Source organism: Bufo bufo, chromosome 7, assembly GCF_905171765.1.
Source record: "Bufo bufo chromosome 7, aBufBuf1.1, whole genome shotgun sequence".
Classification (NCBI taxonomy): domain Eukaryota; kingdom Metazoa; phylum Chordata; class Amphibia; order Anura; family Bufonidae; genus Bufo; species Bufo bufo.
Window position 1 is genome coordinate 93,640,432 of NC_053395.1, and position 27,157 is coordinate 93,667,588.

The following is a 27,157-nucleotide window of genomic DNA, read 5'->3' on the forward strand; positions in this document are numbered from 1 at the left end:
ACCCCTCAGGTGACCACCGTAAAAAAAATTAAAATAAAAACGGTGTAAAAAAAGCTATTTTTTGTCATCTTACGTCACAAAAAGTGTAATAACAAGCGATCAAAAAGTCATATGCACCCCAAAATAGTGCCAATCAAACAGTCATCTCATCCCGCAAAAAATGAGACCCTACTTAAGATAATCGCCCAAAAACTGAAAAAACTTTGGCTCTTAGACTATGGAGACACTAAAACATTTGTTTTGTTTTAAAAATGAAATCATTGTGTAAAACTTACATAAATAATAAAAATTGTATACATATTAGGTATCGCCACGTCCGTGACAACCTGCTCTATAAAATTACCACATGATCTAACCTGTCAGATGAATGTTGTAAATAACAAAAAATAAAAACGTGCCAAAAAAATCTTTTTCTTGTTACCTTGCCGCACAAAAAAGTGTAATATAGAGCAACCAAAAATCATATGTACCCTAAACTAGTACCAACAAAACTGCCACCCTATCCCGTAGTTTCTAAAATGGGGTCACTTTTTTGGAGTTTCTACTCTAGGGGTGCATCAGGGGGGCTTCAAATGGGACATGGTGTCAAAAAAAACAGTCCAGCAAAATCTGCCTTCCAAAAACCGTATGGCATTCCTTTCCTTCTGCGCCCTGCCGTGTGCCCGTACAGCGGTTTACGACCACATATGGGGTGTTTCTGTAAACTACAGAATCAGGGCCATAAATAATGAATTTTGTTTGGCTGTTAACCCTTGCTTTGTAACTGGAAAAAAAATATTAAAATGGAAAATCTGCCAAAAAAGTGAAATTTTGAAATTGTATCTCTATTTTCCATTAAATCTTGTGCAACACCTAAAGGGTTAACAAAGTTTGTAAAATCAGTTTTGAATACCTTGAGGGGTGTAGTTTCTTAGATGGGGTCACTTTTATGGAGTTTATACTCTAGGGGTGCATCAGGGGGGCTTCAAATGGGACCAGGCGTAAAAAAAACAGTCCAGCAAAATCTGGCTTCCAAAAACCAAATGGCACACCTTTCACTCTACGCCCCGCTGTGTGGCTGTACAGTAGTTTACGGCCACATATGGGGTGTTTCTGTAAACGGCAGTCAGGGCAATAAAGATACAGTCTTGTTTGGCTGTTAACCCTTGCTTTGTTAGTGGAAAAAATGGGTTAAAATGGAAAATTAGGCAAAAAAATGAAATTCTCAAATGTCATCCCCATTTGCTAATAACTCTTGTGCAACACCTAAAGGGTTAACGAAGTTTGTAAAATCAGTTTTGAATACCTTGAGGGGTGTAGTTTATAGAATGGGGTCATTTTTGGGCGGTTTCTATTATGTAAGCCTCGCAAAGTGACTTCAGACCTGTAGTGGTCCTTAAAAATTGAGTTTTTGTAAATTTCTAAAAAATAAAAAGATTTGCTTCTAAACTTCTAAGCCTTGTAACATCCCCAAAAAATAAAATATCATTCCCAAAATGCTACAAACATGAAGTAGACATATGGGGAATGTAAAGTCATCACAATTTTTGGGGGTATTACCATGTATATTACAGAAGTAGAGAAACTGAAACTTTGAAATTTGCTAATTTTTCAAAATTTTTGGTAAATATGGTATTTTTTTATGGAAAAAAATTTACTTTTTTGACCCAATTTTAGCAGTGTCATGAAGTACAATATGTGACGAAAAAACAATCTCAGAACGGCCCGGATAAGTCAAAGCGTTTTAAAGTTATCAGCACTTAAAGTGACACTGGTCAGATTTGCAGAAAATGGCCAAGTCCTTAAGGTGAAATAGGGCTGAGTCCTTAAGGGGTTAAACGCCACAGAACTGCTCGTTTGGACTTTGCAAGAGAGCACCAAACATGGGACATTCAAAGGTGGAAGATGAGATGTTTTCTAGGCGCCACAGTGGAGGGGGCGCCATAATGGTCTGGGGTGCTTTTTCCTTCAGTGGAACAATGGAGCTTCAGGAAGTGCAGGGGCGTCAAACGGCCGCTGGCTATGTCCAGATGTTGCAGAGAGCATTCCTCATGACTGAGGGCCCTCGTCTGTGTGGTAACGACTGGGTTTTTCAACAGGACAACAGTACAGTACACAATGCCCGCAGGACAAGGGACTTCTTCCAGGAGAATAACATCACTCTTTTGGCCCATCCTGCGTGTTCCCCTGATCTAAATCCAATTGAGAACCTTTGGGGATGGATGGCAAGGGAAGTTTACAAAAATGGACAACAGTTCCAGACAGTAGATGGCCTTCGTGCGGCCGTCTTCACCACTTGGAGAAATATTCCCACTCACCTCATGGAAACGCTTGCATCAAGCATGCTGAAACGAATTTTTGAAGTGATAAACAATAACGGCGGAGCTACTCATTACTGAGTTCATGTTTGTAAGTTGGATTTCTGTTTTGGGGGGGTTTCGTTTTTTTTTGGAGGTGTGGTCCTAAACTTTTGATCAGCTGAAAAACAGCCTGTTTCAGTTTATTCGTTGTTTTCAGTAAATTGAATGCTCAAAAAATGTTTTGTCTCACTCCCATTTCTTCTTGTTGCATGTTGAAGCTCTACTTGGAACCTTGTTAAGATCCAGCCATGCTAAATATGATTTTTTTGCCATTTTTCAAGTGGTCTTAAACTTTTGATTAGGACTGTATCTATTCATGTTTTTTTTTAAACCTTCCACTTCATTAAACTACCAAGGAAAGTTGAATAAGTAGAAAATATTTTTTTCTAATTTTCTGTTGTCTAAACTTAGTCCTACAGGCCAAAAAATACGGTGACTCTTAATAATGGTGTTAGTGACAGGGAACTGATCTGGTTAGATGCTATGAATTTTATACTGTGTAATCTGCCAGAAAATCTATGGATGTACATTAAATCGATTGATTGCCAAAAACCTCTTGCCATCATTTTGTAACTAAGGAAATAGAAATTCTACAAAGGATATCTAAAATACATACAGTACAGACCAAAAGTTTGGACACACCTTCTCATTCAAAGAGTTTTCTTTATTTTCATGACTATGAAGGCATCAAAACTATGAATTAACACATGTGGAATTATATACATAACAAACAAGTGTGAAACAACTGAAAATATGTCATATTCTAGGTTCTTCAAAGTAGCCACCTTTTGCTTTGATTACTGCTTTGCACACTCTTGGCATTCTCTCGATGAGCTTCAAGAGGTAGTCCCCTGAAATGGTCTTCCAACAGTCTTGAAGGAGTTCCCAGAGATGCTTAGCACTTGTTGGCCCTTTTGCCTTCACTCTGCGGTCCAGCTCACCCCAAACCATCTCGATTGGGTTCAGGTCCGGTGACTGTGGAGGCCAGGTCATCTGGCGCAGCACCCCATCACTCTCCTTCATGGTCAAATAGCCCTTACTTTCAAAGTTTTCCCAATTTTTCGGCTGACTGACTGACCTTCATTTCTTAAAGTAATGATGGCCACTAGTTTTTCTTTACTTAGCTGCTTTTTTCTTGCCATAATACAAATTCTAACAGTCTATTCAGTAGGACAGCTGTGTATCCACCTGACTTCTCCTCAACGCCACTGATGGTCCCAACCCCATTTATAAGGCAAGAAATTCCACTTATTAAACCTGACAGGGCACACCTGTGAAGTGAAAACCATTTCAGGAGACTACCTCTTGAAGCTCATCAAGAGAATGCCAAGAGTGTGCAAAGCAGTAATCAAAGCAAAAGGTGGCTACTTTGAAGAACCTAGAATATGACATATTTTCAGTTGTTTCACACTTGTTTGTTATGTATATAATTCCACATGTGTTAATTCATAGTTTTGATGCCTTCAGTGTGAATCTACAATTTCCATAGTCATGAAAATAAAGAAAACTCTTTGAATGAGAAGGTGTGTCCAAACTTTTGGTCTGTACTGTAAATCTGATACATTTTACTTACTCTACTATCACTCTTAAAAGAAAAAAAATGTTCAGTTAAAAGCAATAGAACTGGAAGTGAATTCTTATGTTTGATCATCAGACAGATGCAACATAAAGCCAACATAGAGTTACAGTAAGCAAGCCTCTGCCATGACATGCACATAAAAAAGAAAGAGACTGCAAATTGTTTCTACATCCTCACTTAATAGTCAGATGGGCTGCATATTGTGATAGCATCAATAATCATTTCCCTGAAACTGCCAATTAGCCAATGTGAAGAAGGAGAAAATTGATTGGCTTAGATCAGAGTGAAGCAATTTATTCAATATTTGAAAAACTAGACCTACAGATGCAATATTTTGCTTCTTTTAGATGAAAAAAGAAAACATATTTAACAGGGTTACTAGTTTTAGTAAAAAATACCTCTACTCCATGGTCTGGTTCTAAGAGGCATTAGTGATTTTTACTATTTTTCTGCATCTGCAGACAGTGGGGCACATTTACTAAAGAGTGGTGGGGAAGTCCATAAGAGGCACAAAATTTATTAAAAGGTTTGTGGCATCTTGTACTGTCCAGGCTCCAGCAACTAAAATCGATGCCAGCAATGAGCTGGCATTTCAGTTGTAAATTATGGTAGTTTTCTGGCATAAAGTATTGTAAGTTTGTTAGGCCAATATGGCCTGTCTTCTTCCTCTAAGCTTTGTCCGGATATCTGAGAGAATTGTTAAATATCACACATTTTTATGTGGAATGATATCTGCTCAAAAATGTGCGACTTTTGTAAGAGAAACATGGTGCACAACTTTGGTACATGTGGCCCAGTTGCTCTAAAATAAACTTTACATTATTTTTCTGGTTAAGAAAACCCATTTGAACTACCCTATTGAAGCATTCTGAGTTAATGTCCATCAGTTGGAATCTTTCATAAGCCAATTAGCCTCTCTATACTAGCTACAAAAAATGTGTCTCACTCTGAAAGAATCAGGGTGTCCATGCATATCACAGTATGTCCATTATTTTGAGTGTACACAATGTGATGCTTTATTTGTCCTGAGGTGACACTACAGATGAAAAGAACACTTGCAACGAGATTCCCCCAGCAAATTATATCTCATTGCTGACAGTTTATTTGTCCGCAGAAGCAGACAACCCTTTTAAAGGGAACTTGACATAAGGAATTGGGCCCCTAAACTGCCACTGACCTAGGAGGGTAACAGGTTCACAATGGTATCATTTTATGTTCTGGCAGGTCCTGCATCACACCGAAAAAAAAAGTCTGAAGACTGTATACCTGCACCTGTCATGAGGATGGGACAATTCTCTGTAGAAGTTAGGCTGGTTGGTATCGCTCTTGGCTTTATAACCTGCAGGGTTTTTATATCATTACAAAACACATTCGGCACATGCACAGTGAAGCAAAGTGCACTGCCCTCAGTTTCATCTGCACACTGAGAATTCACTGATGAAGGTGGCTTGTGATGATGTACCTGGCCTCCAGGATGTCAGCCAAATCAGGAGGGAGACCTCTCTGGAGAATGGTTGCACCCCTATGACTATATACAGAGCACAAGAATGCAGTCTTCAATCTTCTTTTTCTGCATGAAGCCACACTTGCAAGAAAATAAAAGAACATCATTGGGAAACTGTTGCTGTCCTAGATAACAGGTTGTTAGTGGGTTGTGAGACAAATTCCTGATGCAGGTTCCCTTTAATAATGTAAGTCTTTCAAAGTCTATAGCAAGAAGCTTACCTGCAGAACTTCCTAAACTCTTTATGGAACACTCTAATATAAATAACATTCTGTTAAAGAGTTATCGTCTTAACAATTTGCTTAAAGGTAGAGCCACAATTTAATCTTAAATCAGTTGTCCAAGATGTTTTTTTAAAAACAGGGACACTGATAATAATAAAAAATTATTTAATCGTCCCAAACCCCCTACGTTTCAACCCACCGGTCCATCCTCCCTGCCAGGCTTTATAGTTCTGACTGCACCTGTAACGAGTCTGTATACTGCATGTGATTGCTGCAGCCAATAACTGGCCTCACTGGTCTCATACCGTATACCGTTGAGGCCAGTAACATTTGGTATACAGCATGTCCCTGCAGCAGCCACAATTTTATGTGATATCTGCAGTGACGGGGAGGATAGGAACAGTGGCAAAGGAACAAAGGGGTCTCAGAAGATAAGTACTGCATAAATATTTGTTTTATTATCATAACCGCATCTCTGCCTTTTTTGGGGGGATTCTATGAAAACCCCTTTAGTAATAAACAAATACTGATATTATACATCTCCCTTCAAATAAAAAACAATTACAGATTTTGTGACAAAATAAAAAAGAACAAAATAATTTTCCAAGTGGGTTTGATTTTGAGATTAGTTCTGTATTTTCCAGTGTCATACCTGAGTTAGAAGGATGCTATCAAACAACTGCTGTGTTTCAGACTGATCTTTGGTAATGTCAGCATTAGCATTCATACCAAAAATCTCAGGGGAAGAGTTCAGAGGGAGTGTCTTTGTATATTCTATATAATGGTTGTACTGAAAGAAAAAAAAATGCACTGTTAAAAAAGGTCAAAACTTCAATTTATATTTATGAGACTTAAACAATCTTAAAACCATTATCATCTTCCCATTATCTACGGCATCTTATAAGAAAAGTACAAGACATGTCAAAGATACATAATCTGCACTACAGTGTTAAAGAATGAGCATTAAAATATGAAAAGCTTTCTTCCTCCTCTTTTGTGAATCTAGTTAATTGATCTGAATAATTGAATATATGTCACTAAATTTGGTAATGTGACCTAGTCCCTGGATGTAAATCATTTCTGAAGATTTAAAATCATAAAATAGAATAGCTGATACATTCACTGACAGTATAAGGGCATTTCATTATCTCTGTACAGCAAAAATCTTTTTGGTTGAGTGAATCAAATGGTTAATATCGCTGCACCATAACACCAGTGCACATGATGAATTTTTCTGGGATAAATAGACTTGTGGGCTTGTTAGGGAATGTGAAGTGATGGCTGACAGACAGATACTGTTACAAAACCTCTGCTCTGTGCATTTTCAATGTAAGTGCTGGTATATGTATATTCTTTTGAGAGCACCAAGAGGGTAAATACATCTTTTGAATTTCACATAACTGCAGCACTATTACCATAGAATTTTAGTTAACAGAAATACAAAACACTATATCAGAGAACTGGCACTATGCATTTCCATGAGACATGAAAAATTATAATGCCAATATTCAAAAAATGTTAACACAAATAAAAACAAGAGAAAAAAATTGCATTAAACAGATTAAAAGAGCAAATCTAAACATGTACTTTTAAATTATAAGAACAAGTAAAAAGTGTGGTACGATGTTAGCCACTAGAAAACTAGTTTAGTGCTCTTATAAAGAGAAACAAAATAAGTCTTGCAGGTTTGATACATTTTACCTTTCCAGACAACTGACAGAGAGACAGAAGTTGTCTCAAAAGTTTGCTACGTAACATCATTGTTTCTATTTTTGTTAACCACTAAAAGGTGTCATACCTGCAAGACTTGTTTTGTTTCTCTTAATAACATCACTAAACTACTTAAAAATTAAAACATTCTATTAAACAAATAAATGCATTAAATACAACTAGAATGAAAATTATAATATTGATATATATTATAATATGTAGTTCAGTAAAAAAGAAATATTGTAAATGTTAACTATAAATTGTTGCATATTAAAAATATTATAAAAATAGAAATAAAAAAAATATGCTCACATCTCCATCTGAAGGTGTATAGTAAATGCTGCTTGAGTCAAATTTGTAATTTTCATTCTCAATAATTTCTGGGTTATAGAATTTATTCAGAATGCTACGAAGTGTCCGACGATCCCAGTTGTCAGTTACTCTTCCTCCATAGTTACACTCTCCTGTCATGTATCTTAGAGCATCATAGGGTACCTCCTGTAGTAACAAACACATGAATTATAACAATAATGATTACAAACAAACATTCTGATTACTCCAGACTAGTGGTGTATCTACAGTTCAAGGGGCCCATAACAATGTCAAAGAAAGGCCCTCATGACAGCAAACTACAGTTAGCTGCACTAGTGCAACCAGCAGCAGGACCACCTATATTTGGGCAGTTAACTAGGGATTGATGTAAGTATCATGCAAAAGATCGTATCACTAAAAATAAATCCACATATATGTTTTCTAAAAAAACGACATCTTGTTTTTCACCCTCAAAAAATAACAATTTTTGGAAGCCGAGGGGGCCACCAGAGCCCATATAAATGGTTATAGATAGTGAAGTTATGGATAGGCCCTACTCTCTTATTTAAAGGTCTACATCAGCAAGTGACAGCATAATCCTAGTTGCAACCACTGATTGTTCCTTCAGAATTTTTTAAAAACTGTTTTAACATAAAATGCAATTAATGTATCTGATTCTGACAGATGAAATGCCCCTTAACACCTGACATTTGGTGACCACACATAACATCACTATTACAGAGTATAGTAATAAAGCTATGACATAGTAGCAACAAACAATAAATAATTCTTTCACATCCTTACATCATATTGATTTAGAAACATATGTAGCTGTTGAACACTAATTCTCATGTCTGTCTCGTTAAATTCATAAGGAATATTCCATCCCAGTGGGCCAAATTTCCTTCTTTCTTGAACCAATGCATGGAAGAAACATAGTCCGTAAAGCAGTTTCTTGAACTCCGGCTGAAACAAAAATTTACAAACTTGGAGAGAAGCATGTATGATACTACACAGTACAGAAAGTACAGAAATATTTATTCATGTAATATTGTTGGTATATTAATCACATGTATGAGGTGAGATTACTAAAACTCAATGTAACTTTTGATTGTGGTATGCCGTATAATTTATATAAACAAAAAGAGTGTGACATGCATAAATGCTATGAACATCTTTGAAGACAATTTTTTTTATGATTGCATTTTGGGCTAAAACTTATTTTTTTCAATTGGCCTTTATTACTAATTTTCTGCAGGTTTTTTCCTACATGGTTAAGTTTCAGCCTAGCTACACAATATCTAACTTTCAGTTTCATGTTGCTGTTCTGATGGCTATGTATAGCTCTTATCTCTTTGACAGCTCATAAATAGGTTTGAGCGAACCCAAACTACAAAGCTTTTTCAGTGGGGCGAATAGATGCCGGATGACCGGGACGCTCCATGACCTTCCCAGGAGCTTCTGTCGGGAGCAGCGGTTCATTTCTGAGACGTCCGTATAGTGTGATGGGAATACGAAGACCCTCTCCATCTCTGTGCACCACAGGATGTCCTCCTTCCCATCCATGATGACTGGGAACTTTGTGTTGTTTTCCCTGACGAAGAGACCAGGGGCTGGTAGTTATGGTTTGAATCTTGATGAACTTCACTACTCTTCCGGGTTCCAAGCAAACTTGAAGCTTTGTCTTCTCATTGTCTGTAGCTACTAGAGGCCTGTTCATGCCAGGCAGGTTCCCCCAGAAGTATCTGGCTTGATGAGCAGCTGATACCGCACTTGCATCAATCTTGACAGGATTCGTCTACAGGTGGAGAGAAATAATTTTTTGGAATGCTTTCTCCATCACAACCATGTCGTCGAATAACCAAAAGACTGGCCAATTCTCTCCTGTCTTAGGCAACACTTAGTTTTTTTTAATTAAATTTATTAAATATGTAATATTAAATGGAACCAAAACTTGATTAAAATTATAAGAAAGTAAACTTAAATTCGCCAATATATTATCCCAATCTTCGATGGAAATTCCCAGACAATCAATTTGGCAAGCCTTTTGTGCCAGGGAATGCGTATTATTAAATCGTGCAGAGACAAAGTGGCCTCCTCATGCTGCTGCCACCTCCACAATCTCTCATCGTCGTGCCACTCTGTGGCCTCCTCATGCTGTTGCCACCGCCACAATCTCTTCGTTGTGCTACTCTGTGGTCTCCTCATGCTGCTGCCACCTCCACAATCTCTAGTCGTCGTGCCCCTCTGTGGCCTCCTCATGCTGCTGCCAACTCCACAATCTCTCGTCGTCGTGCCACTCTGTGGCTTCCTCATGCTGCTGCCACCTCCACAATCTCTCTTCATTGTGCTACTCTGTGGCCTCCTCATGCTGCTGCCACCTCCACAATCTCTCGTCGTTGTGCTACTCTGGCCTCCTCATGCTGCTGACACCTCCACACTTTGTTGTTGAGCCACTCTGTGGCCTCCTCATGCTGCTTCCACCTCCAAAATCTCTCACTCTTCGGGCCACTCTGTGGCCTCCTCATGCTGCTGCCGCCTCCACAATCTCTTGTCGTTGTGCTACTCTGTGGCCTCCTCATGCTGCTGCCACCTCCACAATCTCTCGTCGCCGTGCTACTTTGGCCTCCTCATGCTGCTGCCACCTAAACACTTTGTCGTCGTGCCACTCTGTGGCCTCCTCATGCTGCTGGCACCTCCACAATCTCTCGTCGTCGGTCTACTCTGGCCTCCTCATGCTGCTGCCACCTCCACAATCTCTCGTCGTTGTGCTACTCTGTGGCCTCATGTTGCTGCCACCTCCGCAATCTCTCGTCGCCGTGCCACTCTGTGGCCTCCTGATGCTGCTGCCACCTCCAGACTCTGTCATTGGGCCACTCTGTGGTCTCCTCATACTGCTTCCACCTCACCACTATGTCATAGGTCCACTCTGTGGATGTCTCATGCTGTTCCCACCCTCCCCACTTCATGACTGGTCCACTATTTTGGCTTTCGGCCTGGCTGACATCATCATTTATTTGACCTTTCTTCTGATCTGCCAGAAGGAAGAAAAAATGAGACGCACAACGGATCCTGTCTGTGTAGCAGCTGTAAGGCCTGTATGGTCCCATCAGAATTGGATTAGGATTTATAGCTGTGGCGAAACCAACCTCGCCACTGGGTTTTGGAGGGGCCTGGCTGCTGGCCTCTTGCCCCAGGATTATGGGCCCTCTCATCAGCCAGGCCTCATTTGTTCACAAAGGACTTGAACTAACTTGAACTCCTGGTCTAATTCATGCCATTTTGGGATGTTAAATGTCTGTGTATTGAAAAGGGTTGTGACATTGTATGTTTAAATGGTGATTTCTGTTCTGTTGTCCCCACATGTGTATTGGTGATTTCCCTTTGTCTTGAGAGATTATTGGATTACTCCTCGGGTGTCTCCAGGGCAGAGAGGAGGAAACCATGATGCATTGTGGGGATGTATTGTCTCTGTGTATCCTGCAGTGCTGCATATCTGTCCTGTGTCACAGTCTTCATTCTGGTCCCCTAGGGGCATGTCCACCAGATGGGGACCTGCATTAATACGGGCGGGTAGCCCTCAATAAAGTGTTCCTGTTTTACCCTTTATCATGTTGAGGCTGATGTTTGGGTAACTGATAGACGCTGGGGATTGCTATACGCTGGGAGATTTGCTATACTCCCCTGGCTATAACTACTAGCTCTTTTAAGAGCTGTTCCTGCTCTCTGGTTTTAGGAGAGGTTCACCCACTGGAGCCTTGAGCCTTGTCGTAGGTCCAGGGTGGGTAGGAGACGGTGAGACTTCAACCAAGCTTCGGCGGTTCGTGGGGTCTGCAGTGCGTACGGTGTCAAGTGGAGTGCTTGGAGTCCTCGGAAAGCACTAGGAGCATTTATCGACGGAGGTACCCGGTCGGGGTGCTAGGAGATCCGTTACAATAGCCAAAAGCAGGAGTGGGTACAAAACACAGAAGACATACAAATATTCCATTCACATGTCATCTCTGTTTTAGATCCACTCCTGTTTTTTTGGCATTAGCAATACTGATGGATTATTGAGCAAATACTGACCGAATGAAGGCGTATGCTCTACAGACAGGATCCGTATTTTGTGGGTTATTGTTCTGACGGATCAGAGGAAGGGCAAATTAATCAGTGAAGACGACACAAACTTACTGCTGACACCCTCTCCACTCTGTCAGGGGGGCTCTACTTGTATAAGCGTTTAGAACAGGTTCTGTAGACATCTATGTGGAATCAGCTGACGATGGTGTAAAAGGAGTGTGCTTCTTCTTGGCGCTAACATCGACCTGTAAGGCTAAGTTGATACTTGAGTTATTTGGTCAGTTTCGGCCCCGTGATTGCCCAAATAAGTGAAGTGTGCAGCGATTCTAAGAGCGACGCCCGTTATCTGCATGTCATACGGACTCACAGTATTATTTCACTACCAAAGCAGACTCCCTATGCGTGTTACTGCAAGGCACAGTGTTCTACACCACGATAAAGGCTTTCTGCAGCCAGGAAATAGCCATTTTTTAACGCAATTCGTCGTGGAAAAAATTGGGATCGAACCGAATTTTTCCCCAAAGAATAGGCGAACCGGCGAATAGAATTTTTGAAAAATTTGCTCATCTCTAAAAAAAAAATGGCCATTGAGGGGTTAAAAATTATTTTCAAAAAATCACCTAATCTACTTGATCGTGCAGCCGGTATCTTCTTCTTTCTGCAGGACCTGCGATTACATCACCACGTTGTGACATCATAACAGGTCCTGCTGAATGAAAATAGAAGGACCTGCAGTGAAGTTACCGTGCTCACCACATAGTGGCCATTATTTTTTTTTTTGCATTCTGTCTTAAGAATGCTATTATTTTCCGTTATAACTATGTTATAATGGAAAATAATAAAGTGAAGTTCGGGTCCCCATTGACTTTAATGGGGTCCGCGGTCAAGTTCAGGTCCCGAACCCGAACTTTGACCTGAAGTTCGGCCGAACCCGGCAAACCCGAACTCCCATGGGTTCGCTCATCCCTACTCATAAACACTCATTTAAGCCATATTCCTTTCTGTTCAATAAAAGTTTAGCTATAAGGAGTGTTTATGAGCTGTCAGGGAATTAGAAATAAGGGCTATACATAGCCATCAGAATAGTAACATAACGGGACTCAGTGTAAAACTGGAACTAACCCTGTAGGATAAAAGCTGAACATTTTTTAATAAAGACAAATTGAAAAACATTATTTTGAGCCCAAAATGATTAAAATACAATAATGAAAAATTGCCCCCTAAGGTGGTCATAGCCTTTTGAAATCACTGCTATTTGGAAAACTAAAAATTAGGTAAGAATAATTGGTTGTGGGACATTACTGCAACATATTGTTATTCCTAACTAGTTGTCTCTAAGCTCTATTAAATAGAATAAAATATATCTATATCCATTGTACAAAGTCATTATTTGGCACCCACAGAAGTCTATGGGGCCCTTCTCTTCCTCTGTATGCCATCTAATAACAAAGGTTTTTGTCACAAAAACCCTACAGAGGACCACAAAGTGGCGCATTATGGCTATGGCTAGCATGGGACTGCAGGGACTCAGTACAGCCTCCTGTTTGAGGATGTATAGTGATGTGAGTTAACAAGCCTGAAACAGCTATATGCAAGTTGGTATAGCTGTGTATTGCTCCATAATAGAGTTTTCATTTAATAAGCATCAGATATTTTCATTTAATAGATATGCATATATAATAAATGACACTCCTTGCAGCTATTTAAAAATGTCATCTGCTGGCTGTGATGTGAACACATTTCAGCGCTGCTCAGTGAAGTCATAATAGTACTCAGAATCTAATGGACTATGGGAAACATACATTGTCACCTGGGTTTCTATATAAAAAATATGGTTAGTTGATATATGTTACATATAATTACAAAAGGCGGCAGTTAATGTATGTTAACCATAGACAATGGGCTGCAATTTAAATAAAATAAAACTACTGCTGTCTTGATTGATATCAATCTAATAAATATTACTAACAAGTTTTTTGCAGCTACTGAAAAACTCAGGATCAGAGATAGGATCCATCAGGTATGAGCGAATAATGTTGGAACGCAAGCCTTTGGGTGCCTCATTTGTCATCTTCACTCCATTCTGCAGTACAGAGACAGGGAAATTTGGTGATGGATAACTTGTAAGCCAGAGGCGAAAATCTGGATGTGTAGTCTCAGGATTCAGCTCCTGTGAAATGACAAACCATTAAACTATAAACATACAGTACAATCTAAATTCAACATATCATGAATATTTAATGCCAGTTATAAACTGTACAAGATGATGTTCTTATTAGCCTCTCTGATTTTAATCAAAAGCTGTAAAAATGAAAAATTCACTGTGCTAGGGTTGTGTAAAATAAGCTCAGTTGACAAACTGTTATGGATTGTGATGATACATAAGTCTTAAGATTTTATATTTTTTACACCATGTAACTCCAACTTTGACATTAAAGTTGTAACTGTCCTTTTTAGAATGAAGCTGGCATGTGTGTACATGGAGACTAACACTACTTACAGCCATTATATGTCTTGTATCCTGCAGTCATTAATTGCCTGCTTTCCCTGAGATGAAGTGTGGACACTAGTTGCTATGATGTTCCCCATACACTGCACACATATAGAATAGGAGATTCTGTTCCCCAATCTCCCAACCTACAGTAAGCAGCTAAGGCCACATTCACATCTCTGGTAAAGGTGTTGATAAAGACGTTTTTAGGTTTCCTGAGACTCTTGTTCAAGACAGAATTTTGTGGTTTTCTTAGAGCTCAATAAGAAGAAGGAGACTGGGCACCTGCCAATTTGAGTGACATGCTAAAAAATGTAGAAGTTAGTGGTCTTAGTTAGTTAGTTAAGATAAGCTGTGTTTGTGTTGGCAATAGGCCAATTACCCATAATCAATTATGCAAAGTATGGCTTCAGTATTAACCAATTATGATGATACTTTGAGAAGTTACATCCATCACACCCTGTTGGAAGGTGTATAAATGGTGTGACTCTTGCTGAGTTCTACACCTGCTTAAACTCCGTTATTCCTCATCGTGACATCATTCACCTGCAACATGTGGCTTGATCCCCTATCATTGTGTTAACTATGAAAGTGTTCAGCAGGCTTTCCCGTCAGAGAACAGTCTACCAGAGTTTACTGGATACAGCAGTGCTGGATTCCACAGATCACCACGAGATCCCTATTGACTATAACTGGATCAGGCTGCTTTCTGGCATAAATGCCGGATTTCAGCCAGACAAGAAATGTTGCATACAGTGGTTTTTGGTCTGGCCGTCAGCTGGTATTTGCGCCGAATCAGGCAGCTAGATTTTCTTGCCGCAGATGGGAACACAGCCTAACTCGTCTTCACAACACAGATGTGAGCAGTGAATTTAAGGTTAGTGAATCATTAAGGGTACTTTCACACTAGCGTTATTCTTTTCCAGTATTGAGTTCCATCCTAGGGGCTCAATACTGGAAAAAAACTGATCAGTTTAATCCTAATGCATTCTGAAAGGAGAGCAATCCGTTCAGTATGCATCAGTTCAGTCCCTCTAACTGTATTTGAGTTAAAAGGAAAAAAGCAATTCAAGGGGTAGAAACCCGAGGAGCGCCACCAACTATCAGTACAGGAAAGATTAATTAGAACCGATAAGATTGAGTTCTTTAACCACGTAGGTGGTGGCTGAGTAAATGTATCCAGAATAAGAAAAGTTATACTCAATTGTCTATGTATAGTAATTAAAAAATAGAGCAAATAAAACTGGATCAATAAAAAGGTGTCAATAATTTCATGAGATCAAAATGACAACACTAACGGCTGTTATGGTTGTACTTACTTCACCAGGGGGGCTAGTGCAAGACACTTGCACTTATCACCCCCCCCCTCGCCGAGGTCGCCTGTAGGAAATGAATCCACCGAATGGTCCCAAATGATGAACCGGGGGCCTTCTTGAATAAATCAGGTGGTCTTTAATGTAAAAAGAAGAGCTCGACGCGTTTCAGGGGTTAAATACAGTCCCCCTTCCTCAGGAGCAAGATATAACAAACCAATGCTAATACAGGTATATATAGTGTGGTTTCAAAATATGGCGGCAGGGAGGGCTCATGACCTCACAAACAGGAAGTCCTGCCCCCTCCCATGCCTTCACTTTAAGAGAACATATCTACATAAAACAATATTCTTTTTCCCCTGTCATTATGAACAGACACAAAATCCCCTACAAAACATACATTTGATACCTCCGTGATCTAGTTGCAGGTCACGGATAACAGGAAGCCCAGATGGTATGAAGTGACACATGTCCGGTGTTTGGCGCGCATGAGTGCCCTTCCGGTGAGTGTGTGGAACGCACCAGAACTAAGGACATGTACATATCTATTGCGCATGCGCGAAAGAGAAATTCAATTGCGCCTGCGCACATGCAAAAATAATATTAATATCGATAAATGTGGGCTTGCGCGTGCACTAAAGCGAGTAGAATATGGAGATAGATGGGTGGGTGAATATACGCATGCGCTATGTGCGATCCAAGCACACGCATGTGCTGTGTGATTTTGGCGCACGCATGCGCCCACATTAACTACGAAGTGTGGTGATTGTACAGAAGCCGGAAGGAGCTAGGTCCTGCGTTCCACAGAGAATCCGTGGGACGCGAGTGGAAGGGGAGGGTCTGAAGGAAGTAGATGCTTATTACTTGATTGGATAGTAGGCGTTCCACATGGAGTATGTGGAACGCAAGCTGTCAAAGAGGACTAAAAAAAGGGGGGCGGGCCTACCCATGACTACATGGGCTAGAAATACACACATATATGGCGCTGGTGGTAAGGATCGATAGTAAAGCACCATCAGCTACCAAGTAGCTTTCAAATGATACGCCCTAAAAAGTTGAATTTACTGCTAAAGAGAACACCATTTGTCATGGGCATTTAAATGAATAAAGGGTATATAAATTAATGAGTAAATAATAGGTTATTCAAAATTATTCAAAATTATGCAATATATAGTAGGGGCATCTATATTAACATCACTATATGGGAAGGGCAAAACTACATATAAAAAGATCCATGTCTGAAGAAGAGAAAGCATAGATTCATATGCTATATATATGAAGGTATATATGTGATGTAATCTGATATAGGCACATGGAAGTGCGCAAATGAAGATACTAATACTAATGCAAGTACAATGAGAAAGAGAAAAAAAGATTTTTTGGAAACATGTTTTTGTGTCCTTATATATACATTATAGAATGGACAATTATTGTAATGATGGCACCATGGATATATCTATATGAAAAGATGAGTCAGTAAAAGTTATATATATATATATATATATATAAACAAACACATATGTGAGTATACACATACATGGACTAAATACCTATATATTAGAGGGGGGATTGACTAAACTAGGTGATCTACAAACTTATAGTCACTCAAAGTAGTTAAAATTAAATTACGGTAATTTAAAAATAGTTCAAAAACCAACCAAAATTGGGTCTCCAGCCACACAGGGCTTGACAGATTGTTTTTGAAAAAAAAAAAGTCTAATATTTTTCCTAAGAAACTTTTTCTATAAAAGTTATTGATTAATAAATAATTAATAAATAATTAATAATGGCTGAACGAGTCACTTGAGTATAGCTATTATTAATTATTTATTAATCATTAACTTTTGGAGAAAAAGTTTATTAGGAAAGGTTTTTTTTTTTTTTTTGTTTTTTTTAAAAACAATCTGTCAAGCCCTGTGTGGCTGGGGACCCAATTTTAGTTGGATTTTGAACTATTTTTAAATTAATTTAATTTTAACTACTTTGAGTGACTATAAGTTTGTAGATCACCTAGTTTAGTCAATCCCCCCTCTAATGTATAGGTATTTAGTCCATGTATGTGTATACTCACATATGTGTGTGTTTATATCTATACAGGGTGGGCCATTTATATGGATACACCTTAATAAAATGGGAACGGTTGGTGATATTAACTTCCTGTTTGTGGCACATTAGTATATGTGAGGGGGGAAACTTTTCAAGATGGGTGGTGACCATGGCGGCTATTTTGAAGTCGGCCATTTTGAATCCAACTTTTGTTTTTTCAATAGGAAGAGGGTCATGTGACACATCAAACTTATTGGGAATTTCACCCGAAAAACAATGGTGTGCTTGGTTTTAACGTAACTTTATTCTTTCATGAGTTATTTACAAGTTTCTCTTTGTTTACAGCCATTGACATGTCACCGAGGTTAACACGTGAGGAGCGGATAGAAATTGTGTTGATGTCTGGTGAACGCAGTAACCGGGTCATTGCAGCAGATTTCAATGCAAGACACCCTACGAGACCACCCATCTCCCATGCTACAGTTAGCAAACTGCTTGCTAAGTTTCGTGAAACTGGTTCAGTGTTGGATTTGCCAAAATGTGGAAGCATGAAATCTGTCTCTAATGAAGAAACATCAGTGGCTGTCCTAGCTTCATTCAGCAAGAGCCCACAGCGTAGCACTCGCCGCATGTCACTGGAGAGTGGCATTAGTCGAACATCCCTTCGGCGGATATTAGCTACTCACAAATGGCACCCTTACAAACTCCAGCTACTGCAGCATCTCAACGAGGATGACCCAGATCGGCGCACTGAATTTGCAGAATGGGCAAAACAAAAATTGGAACAGGACCCTCAGTTTACGCAGAAGATTTTGTTCAGTGATGAGGCAAACTTTTATGTGAATGGTGAAGTTAACAAACAAAACCACCGCTATTGGTCTGACACTAACCCACATTGGATAGATCCCTCCAACACTGTTGGAACAAAAAAATTGATGGTATGGTGTGGTATATGGGGTACAAAGATAGTGGGGCCATTCTTCATCAATGGAAACCTCAAGGCCACTGGATATGCGAAATTGCTACATGATGATGTGTTTCCCTCTTTATGCACTGAAGCTGGCACGTTCCCTGAGTTTTTCCAGCAAGATGGTGCACCACCACATTATGGGTGTCAGGTCCGAGCATTCCTAGATGAACAGTTTCCTTGAAAGTGGATTGGTCGTCGTGGGCCAGTTGAATGGCCCCCAAGGTCTCCCGATCTGACCCCCTTAGACTTTTATCTTTGGGGTCATCTGAAGGCAATTGCCTATGCTGTGAAGATACATGATGTGCAGCACCTGAAACTACGGATATTGGAAGCCTGTGCTAGCATTTCTCCTGCGGTGTTTCTATCAGTGTGTGAAGAGTGGGAGAAGAGGGTTGCATTGACAATCCAACACAATGGGCAGCACATTGAACACATTTTATAAGTGGTCAGAAACTTGTAAATAACTCATGAAAGAATAAAGTTACGTTAAAACCAAGCACACCATTGTTTTTCGGGTGAAATTCCCAATAAGTTTGATGTGTGACATGACCCTCTTCCTATTGAAAAAACAAAAGTTGGATTCAAAATGGCCGACTTCAAAATGGCCACCATGGTCACCACCCATCTTGAAAAGTTTCCCCCCTCACATATACTAATGTGCCACAAACAGGAAGTTAATATCACCAACCATTCCCATTTTATTAAAGTGTATCCATATAAATGGCCCACCCTGTGTATATATATATATATATATATATATATATATATACATAACTTTTACTGACTCATCTTTTCATATAGATATATCCATGGTGCCATCATTACAATAATTGTCCATTGTATAATGTATGTTTTTGTGTCCATATATTTCCAAAATATATATATATTTTTTTCTCTTTCTCATTGTACTTGCATTAGTATTAGTATTTGTATCTTCATTTGCGCACTTCCATGTGCCTATATCAGATTACATCACATATATACCTTCATATATATAGTTTATTTATATAGCATATGAATCTATGCTTTCTCTTCTTCAGACATGGATCTTTTTATATGTAGTTTTGCCCTTCCCATATAGTTATGTTAATATAGATGCCCCTACCATATATTGCATAATTTGGAATAATTTTGAATAACTTTGAATAACCTTTATTTATTTAAATGCCCATGACGAATGGTGTTCTTATTAGCAGTTCATTCAACTTTTTAGGGCGTATCATTTGAAAGCTACTGGTGCTTTACTATCGATCCTTACCACCAGCGCCATATATGTGTGTATTTCTAGCCCATGTAGTCATGGGTAGGCCCGCTCCCCCCCTTTTTTAGTCCTCTTTGACAGCTTGCGTTCCACATACTCCATGTGGAACGCCTACTGTCCAATCAAGTATAAGCATCTACTTCCTTCAGACCCTCCCCTTCCGCTCGCATCCCACGGATTCTCTGTAGAACGCAGGACCTATCTCCTTCCGGCTTCTGTACAATCACCACACTTCGTAGTTAATGTGAGCGCATTGCGCATGCATGCGCCACAATCACACCGCACACACGTGTGCTTGGATCACACATAGCGCATGCGTATATTCACCCACCCATCTATCTCCATATTCTACTCGCTTTAGTGCACGTGCAAGCACACATTTATCGATATTAATATTATTTTTGCATGTGCGCAGGCGCAATAGAATTTCTCTTTCGCGCATGCGCAATAGATATGTACATGTCCTTAGTTCTGGTGCATTCCACACACTCACCGGAAGGGCACTTATGCGCTCCAAACATCGGACATGTGTCACTTCATACCATCTGGGCTTCCTGTTATCCGTGACCTGCATCTAGAGCACGGAGGTATCAAATGTATGTTTTATCAGGGATACCTGTAGGGATTTTGTGTCTGTTCATAATGACAGGGGAAAAAGAATATTGTTTTATGTAGATATGTTTTCTTGAAGTGAAGGCATGGGAGGGGGCAGGACTTCCTGTTTGTTAGGTCATGAGCCCTCCCTGCCGCCATATTTTGAAACCACACTATATATACCTGTATTAGCATTTGTTTGTTATATCTTGCTCCTGAGGAAGGGGGACTGTATTTAACCCCCGAAAACGCGTCAAGCTCTTCTTTTCACATTAAAGACCACCTGATTTATTCAAGAAGGCCCCCGGTTCATCATTTGGGACCATTCGGTGGATTCATTTCCTACAGGCGACCTCGGCGAGGGAGGGCGATAAGTGAAAGTGTTTTGAGCTTTATCTTGCACTACCCCCCCTAGTGAAGTAAGTACAACCATAACAGCCGTGTTGTCATTTTGATCTCATGAATTTATTGACACCTTTTTATTTGCTCTATTTTTTAATTACTATACATAGACCATTGAGTATAACTTTTCTTATTCTGGATACATTTACTCAGCCACCACCTACGTGGTTAAAGAACTCAATCTTATCGGTTCTAATTAATTTTCCCTGCACTGATAGTTGGTGGCGCTCCTCGGGTTTCTACCCCTTGAATTGCTTTTTTCCTTTTAACTTGATATTACGGGCAGCCTCGACTTTGAGACTAGCTTCTTCTATGGTGTGAGCTGCCTAAAAACCTATCAAACTTTCTTACTGGAACTCTCCGATTTCTCTATAGCACCTTGTCCCTTGGCGCCGTTTCTCCTAATCTTTCTCTATAAATCAGGGTTAATTCATAGCCCTTGGTTCTGATTTGAGTAATTCATTCTCCTACTCTTACGCTCCATTTTTCTTTTCACGTACTAACTGTATTTGGCCAGAGGAAATACCGCAGCATGCTGCGGTATTTTCTCTGTCCGAAATTCCGGAACACTTGCAGGAATGCTGGATCCGACAATAATTTCCATTGAAATGTATTAGAGCCGAATTGCGCAGACCTTTAAAAATGTGAAAATAATAAATACTGGATCAGTTTTTCCGGATGACACCGAAGAGACGCATCCGGTATTTCAATGCATTTGTCAGACGGATAAGCATCCAGATCCGTCTACAAATGATATCTGTTTGCATACGGATTTCCGGATCCGGCAGGCAGTTCCGGCGACGAAAATGCCTGCCGGATCCTCACAAAGCAAGTGTGAAAGTACCCTAAGAGAGAAAAGCCTAATAAGTGGAGAAATAAGCATTTTTTTAAATAAAATATTTTACAAAGTTTCTTATGGTTACTTGATAAAAATATAAACATTTGCCTCTTCACATTTTGACTGCCAAAACTAAGCTTTTTTCAATGACATAGCCGTATGATTTCTTGTTTGATGCAGGAGAACTGTAATTTTTAGACACCACTTGGGAAAACATATACATTGCTATGTACTTTATATCATTTTTAAGGACCGGGACACAGAAAAAATATAATAATTTGATATAATAATTTTTTACACCATTTACAATAATTAACTTGGTAACTTTATTTTTCCGGTTATTACATTTGGAGGTATACCAGATATGGGCATATGTTTTCATGTAATGTATGCATCATATACATTACCGTATCTTATACAAAATAACGGTCCATCTTTGCACCTTTGTCTTAAATTTGTAATGTATAAATATACATCATTATGCTCTGTGCCATTAGGACACAGACTTCTGCAAGGTCAGCCCTTTTTTGTGTCCTAATAGGCTATTTTTCAGGACCCACACCTAGAAAGGACCCCAACAATTACCCTGTAGGGTTTTCCACTGCCCAATGACTTCACTAAAAATCTTGTTGAGCCAATCTAGGGCAGCCGATGGATCAAGTGGTTAAACAGAAAGGACTGGAGTTTTGCTTTGATCACCAATGTAACAGCTGGAGGAAAATAATTTGATTACTTCTAGGAGCACACAACTTAACACCTCCAACAGCAGTAACATTTAAAACTTGGCAGTGGATGCCCAACTGGCAAGATTAACAAACAATATGGTATTGAAATATTTTAAGATTTTCCATACATCACAGGTGTCCTACTAAGCACCCAGCAGGATTATGGTCTTCCTCGTAAAATTATGTGATACTGTGGTAGTATTTGTAATATGGACTCCCTGGTGACTTGTCACTGCATTGCTCTATTGTCATGACCAGCACAGGCATTAGCTGCCTGCAACGTCTGGTTTTGTTCACATAATGTCTATTTATGCTACACTGTAAAAAGAGATACCTGACGCAGTCATCTGAATTACATGCCACAAATTCATAATTAACTTTACTATGTACAAAAATGGATACTTCTCTCAAGTATGATGTATATATAGAATGATATTGTCCATCTATCCATCTTTTTTTCACCCACCCTATTGAATCCCTATCCCAATGTGTCTTTTGCAGGCAGATGACAGCTGGCATATATCCTATTATCCAGTCAAAAACAGCAAACCTTTTTTAACCTTTCTCTTAACCCGCGTACATTAAGTGAAATTACTCTCAACATTCTCAAAAAAAAAAGGAAACCCCAACAAAACTAAAAACCCATGTCTCTCCTCTCTCCCCACAAGAAACCCCCCTTCCCTCCCCACCCCCAGACAGCTCCCATCTCAAAAAGATAGAGCGCTCTAAAACTATGCATATTACTCCATATATACCCCTAAAAAAGGCAAATACAGTTGCAAGGAAAAGTATGTGAACCCTTAGAAATTATATGGATTTCTGCACAAATTGGTTATAAAATGTGATCTGATCTTCATCTAAGTCACAACAATAGACAATCACAGTCTGCTTAAACTAATAACACACAAAGAATTAAATGTTACCATGTTTTTATTGAACACACGTTGTAAACATTCACAGTGCAGGTGGAAAAAGTATGTGAACCCTTGGATTTAATAACTGGTTGAACCTCCTTTGGCAGCAATAACTTCAACCAAACATTTCCTGTAGTTGCAGATCAGACGTGCACAACGGTCTAGAGTAATTCTTGACCATTCCTCTTTACAGAACTGTTTCAGTTCAGTAATATTCTTGGGATGTCTGGTGTGAATCGCTTTCTTGAGGTCATGCCACAGCATCTCAATCGGGTTGAGGTCAGGACTCTGACTGGGCCACTCCAGAAGGCGTATTTTCTTCTGTTTAAGCCATTCTGTTGTTGATTTACTTCTATGCTTTGGGTCGTTGTCCTGTTGCAACACCCATCTTCTGTTGAGCTTCAGCTTTTGGACAGATGGCCTTAAGTTCTCCTGCAAAATGTCTTGATAAACTTGGAAATTCATTTTTCCTTCGATGATAGCAATCCGTCCTGGCCCTGACGCAGAAATGCAGCCCCAAACCATGATGCCCCCACCACCATACTTCACAGTTGGGATGAGGTTTTGATGTTGGTGTGCTGTGCCTCTTTTTCTCCACACATAGTGTTGTGTGTTTCTTCCAAACAACTCAACTTTGGTTTCATCTGTCCACAGAATATTTTGCCAGTACTGCTGTGGAACATCCAGGTGCTCTTGTGCAAACTGTAAACGTGCAGCAATGTTTTTTTCGGAGAGCAGTGGCTTCCTCTGTGGTATCCTCCCATGAAATCCATTCTTGTTTAGTGTTTTACGTATCGTAGATTCGCTAACAGGGATGTTAGCATATGCCAGAGACTTTTGTAATTCTTTAGCTGACACTCTAGGATTCTTCTTCACCTCATTGAGCAGTCTGCGCTGAGCTCTTGCAGTCATCTTTACAGGACGGCCACTCCTAGGGAGAGTAGCAGCAGTGCTGAACTTTCTCCATTTATAGACCATTTGTCTTACCGTGGACTGATGAACAGCAAGGCTTTTGGAGATACTTTTAGAACCGTTTCCAGCTTTATGCAAGTCAACAATTCTTAATCGTAGGGCTTCTGAGAGCTCTTTTGTGCGAAGCATCATTCACATCAGGCAATGCTTCTTGTGAAAAGCAAACCCAGAACTGGTGTGTTCTTTTTATAGGGCAGGGCAGCTGTAACAAACACCTCCAATCTCATCTCATTGATTGGACTCCAGTTGGCTGACACCTCACTCCAATTTGCTTTTGGAGATGTCATTAGTCTAGGGGTTCACATACTTTTTCCACCTGCACTGTGAATGTTTACATGGTGTGTTCAATAAAAACATGGTAACATTTAATTCTTTGTGTGTTATTAGTTTAAGCAGACTGTGATTGTCTATTGTTGTGACTTAGATGAAGATGCAGAAATCCATATCATTCCAAAGGGTTCACATACTTTTTCTTGCAACTGTATTATAATACAGTCACTTCTCACAGGCCCTTCCATTCTGCCCATTCATTTGCTTCTTCAGGTGACTGAAAGAAAAAAGACCTATCCTGATAGACCACCCGAAGCTTAGCTGGAAATAACAAACTATACTTCAATCCAGCCTGTCTCAATCTCTTTTTTTATGTCCGTATATTTTTTTGGCCGCTGAATAATGCGGAAATAATCTTATTTTTATCCCCTCAATCTGAAACTTATAAGAGGATTTAGAGTCTTGCAAAATAGCATCACAGTCTTTGGAGAGTAGAAACTTAACCAAAATTGATCTCGGATGAACTCCTGGTATTCTTTTTTGACTGGGGATTCTATGTGCTCTCTTTATGGCAAAAAGTCTAGAAAGCATTCCAGGCTTACAGTTCTCGGAAATCCATTTCTCCATAAATGATATCCCTCCATCCCCTCCGGTATTCCCACACATCTCAGATTAGTTATTCAAGTCCTATAGTCTAAATCTATTAATTTATTCTCCATATCAACCATTGTTTGCTTAAGAGACGCAACATCCTTCTCCAACTTATGTATTCAATCCTCCACTACCGATTTTCTACTCTCCATCTGCTTCAGAGGTTCTCTCAGCTTTACTAGATCTCTAATCAGGCTCACGTCTGTTTGTACCATCCCAATCTGGGTTACTACTTTCCCCATCACACTTTCAAGCCCAGTTACAGTATATTAAATCTCTTTAACCATTTTGGCATCAATTTCAGTTGTTATAACGTTTATTTCCTTCCCCATTGCATCATTTAGATTAGCATTTTCTTCCAACTGAGGTTCAAATCCCTCTTCTATCTCTTTCCTAGAATTAGCAGACCTCAAGGGGGGTTGTAGGAGTCAGATACTTGATTAAAACATTTTGTTTCTGCCTTGTTTCCAGCCCAGCTCCAGTACTAGACCCCTGCTGATCCTCCCTTTTTGGGGGGCATTGCAGTGAGATAGGGGGAGGAATATATTCCAAATTATAAACGATAAGGAGCCAATAAAAAGTCACAATTATCAGCAAATCTCTGAATGTGGCAACTTTTAAGATAAATATCAAATAATGGCCACAGGACAATCCAAACCCCTCCCTCGCCACCCGATGTATTACCGTCTCCCAGCCTTAAATTACTCCTCCACAACACCCCCCCGACAGTGCTGGAAGCCCCATGTTAGTAAATTAAACGTTAGGGATTAGAAGGCTATTACCAAGCTTTAGTTCATTAGTAAGAGGTTAGCGAGCTGTTTGTTAGGGGGGCATATTCCCTGAATCTTTCATGGAGGAGACACCTCTAACCACTTCCTCCAACCAGACCTCTTCTCCTTTCCTCCTTTCAAAACAAGCACGTCCACTGCCGCACCAGCCACACAGAGGCGCCCACCGCCAGCAACAATCTCTCACCGCCTCCTTCATTGCCCCCGGTGGGTCTGGCTCCCTGCAGTATTGCCTCCAGATGCGCTACCGCAGGCAAGATTCAGCTGGGCTAAACTTGTCAAGAGGGGCTGTGCAGCCTATCCCGCATCACTCCCGTAGCTTCCTTACTGCTCCCGAGTTCTCAGCATCTCCATATGGCCTGCGAGACTCCACAGCAGATAGCGAGGGGGAGAGGCGGAGCTTAGCATCACACGTCAGACGCTCCCATGCCTCATAGCTGTTACACTATAGTTATTTAATTGAGCCTTTAAATTGGGAACTACGGCAATTTAATTACATTTATATTTATTATAGTTGTTCATTATATAGTGCCAACCTATTCCACAGTACTGTACAAATATTTTCTCCATTCTCACAAGTCCCTGCCCACAGTGGGTCTCACAAATGTCAAATTTGCCTATCTCAGACACAAAATAGAGTCAATGCCAAAGGAAGGCAATTAACCTACAGTATGTTTTTGAGTTTGGGAGGAAACCAAGGGAAAAAACTCACATATACACAAGGAGAAGACACAAACGGTCACACCTGTCATTGCATTGCTTTTCTGGGCAGGCATGGACAATGCTCTATTCTCCCTGTGTGAATTTGGACTAGTGCTCTGTGAACTTTCCTTCAGCACAAACAGAGTTAATGCTTTCCCCCTGTCCAGGTGCTGGTTAAGTTGCTGATCAGTCGCTCTATTTAGCTAGGCTGTGGATTCACCTCCTTACCTGATCTTTGAGGTTGTCTAGTCTCTAGTAACCAGCAAAAGTATTCTCTTGTCTGAATACACGCGTACCGTACCTTGCCTTTCTATCGATTCTGCCCCTTGCTTCCTTCTCTGATTTTGGAACTGTGACCTGGACTACGCACAAACTCTGCCTGCCCGGACCTTGGAACTGCTGTTTGGAATACGCAAGTACTCAACCTGCCCTGACTGAGTCTTTGGTGCTTTGCAACGGTGTCTCTGACCCCTGTGGGTCAGCAGCCAAC

The 27,157-nt window shown here is 40.0% G+C and overlaps 1 protein-coding gene across 1 annotated transcript in view; it reads right to left on the reverse strand.

Annotated features, from left to right (window-relative positions):
* Positions 1-27,157, reverse strand: part of DNAH7 (dynein axonemal heavy chain 7) — a 574,291-nt gene that overhangs the window by 58,317 nt on the left and 488,817 nt on the right. Inside the window, exons 55-58 of the mRNA XM_040440176.1 lie at positions 13,700-13,900; positions 8,473-8,634; positions 7,669-7,854; positions 6,299-6,436 (exon numbers count right to left, since the gene is read on the reverse strand). Of these exons, the coding sequence (XP_040296110.1) occupies positions 6,299-6,436; positions 7,669-7,854; positions 8,473-8,634; positions 13,700-13,900 (687 nt within the window). The remainder of the gene's footprint in view (positions 1-6,298; positions 6,437-7,668; positions 7,855-8,472; positions 8,635-13,699; positions 13,901-27,157) is intronic.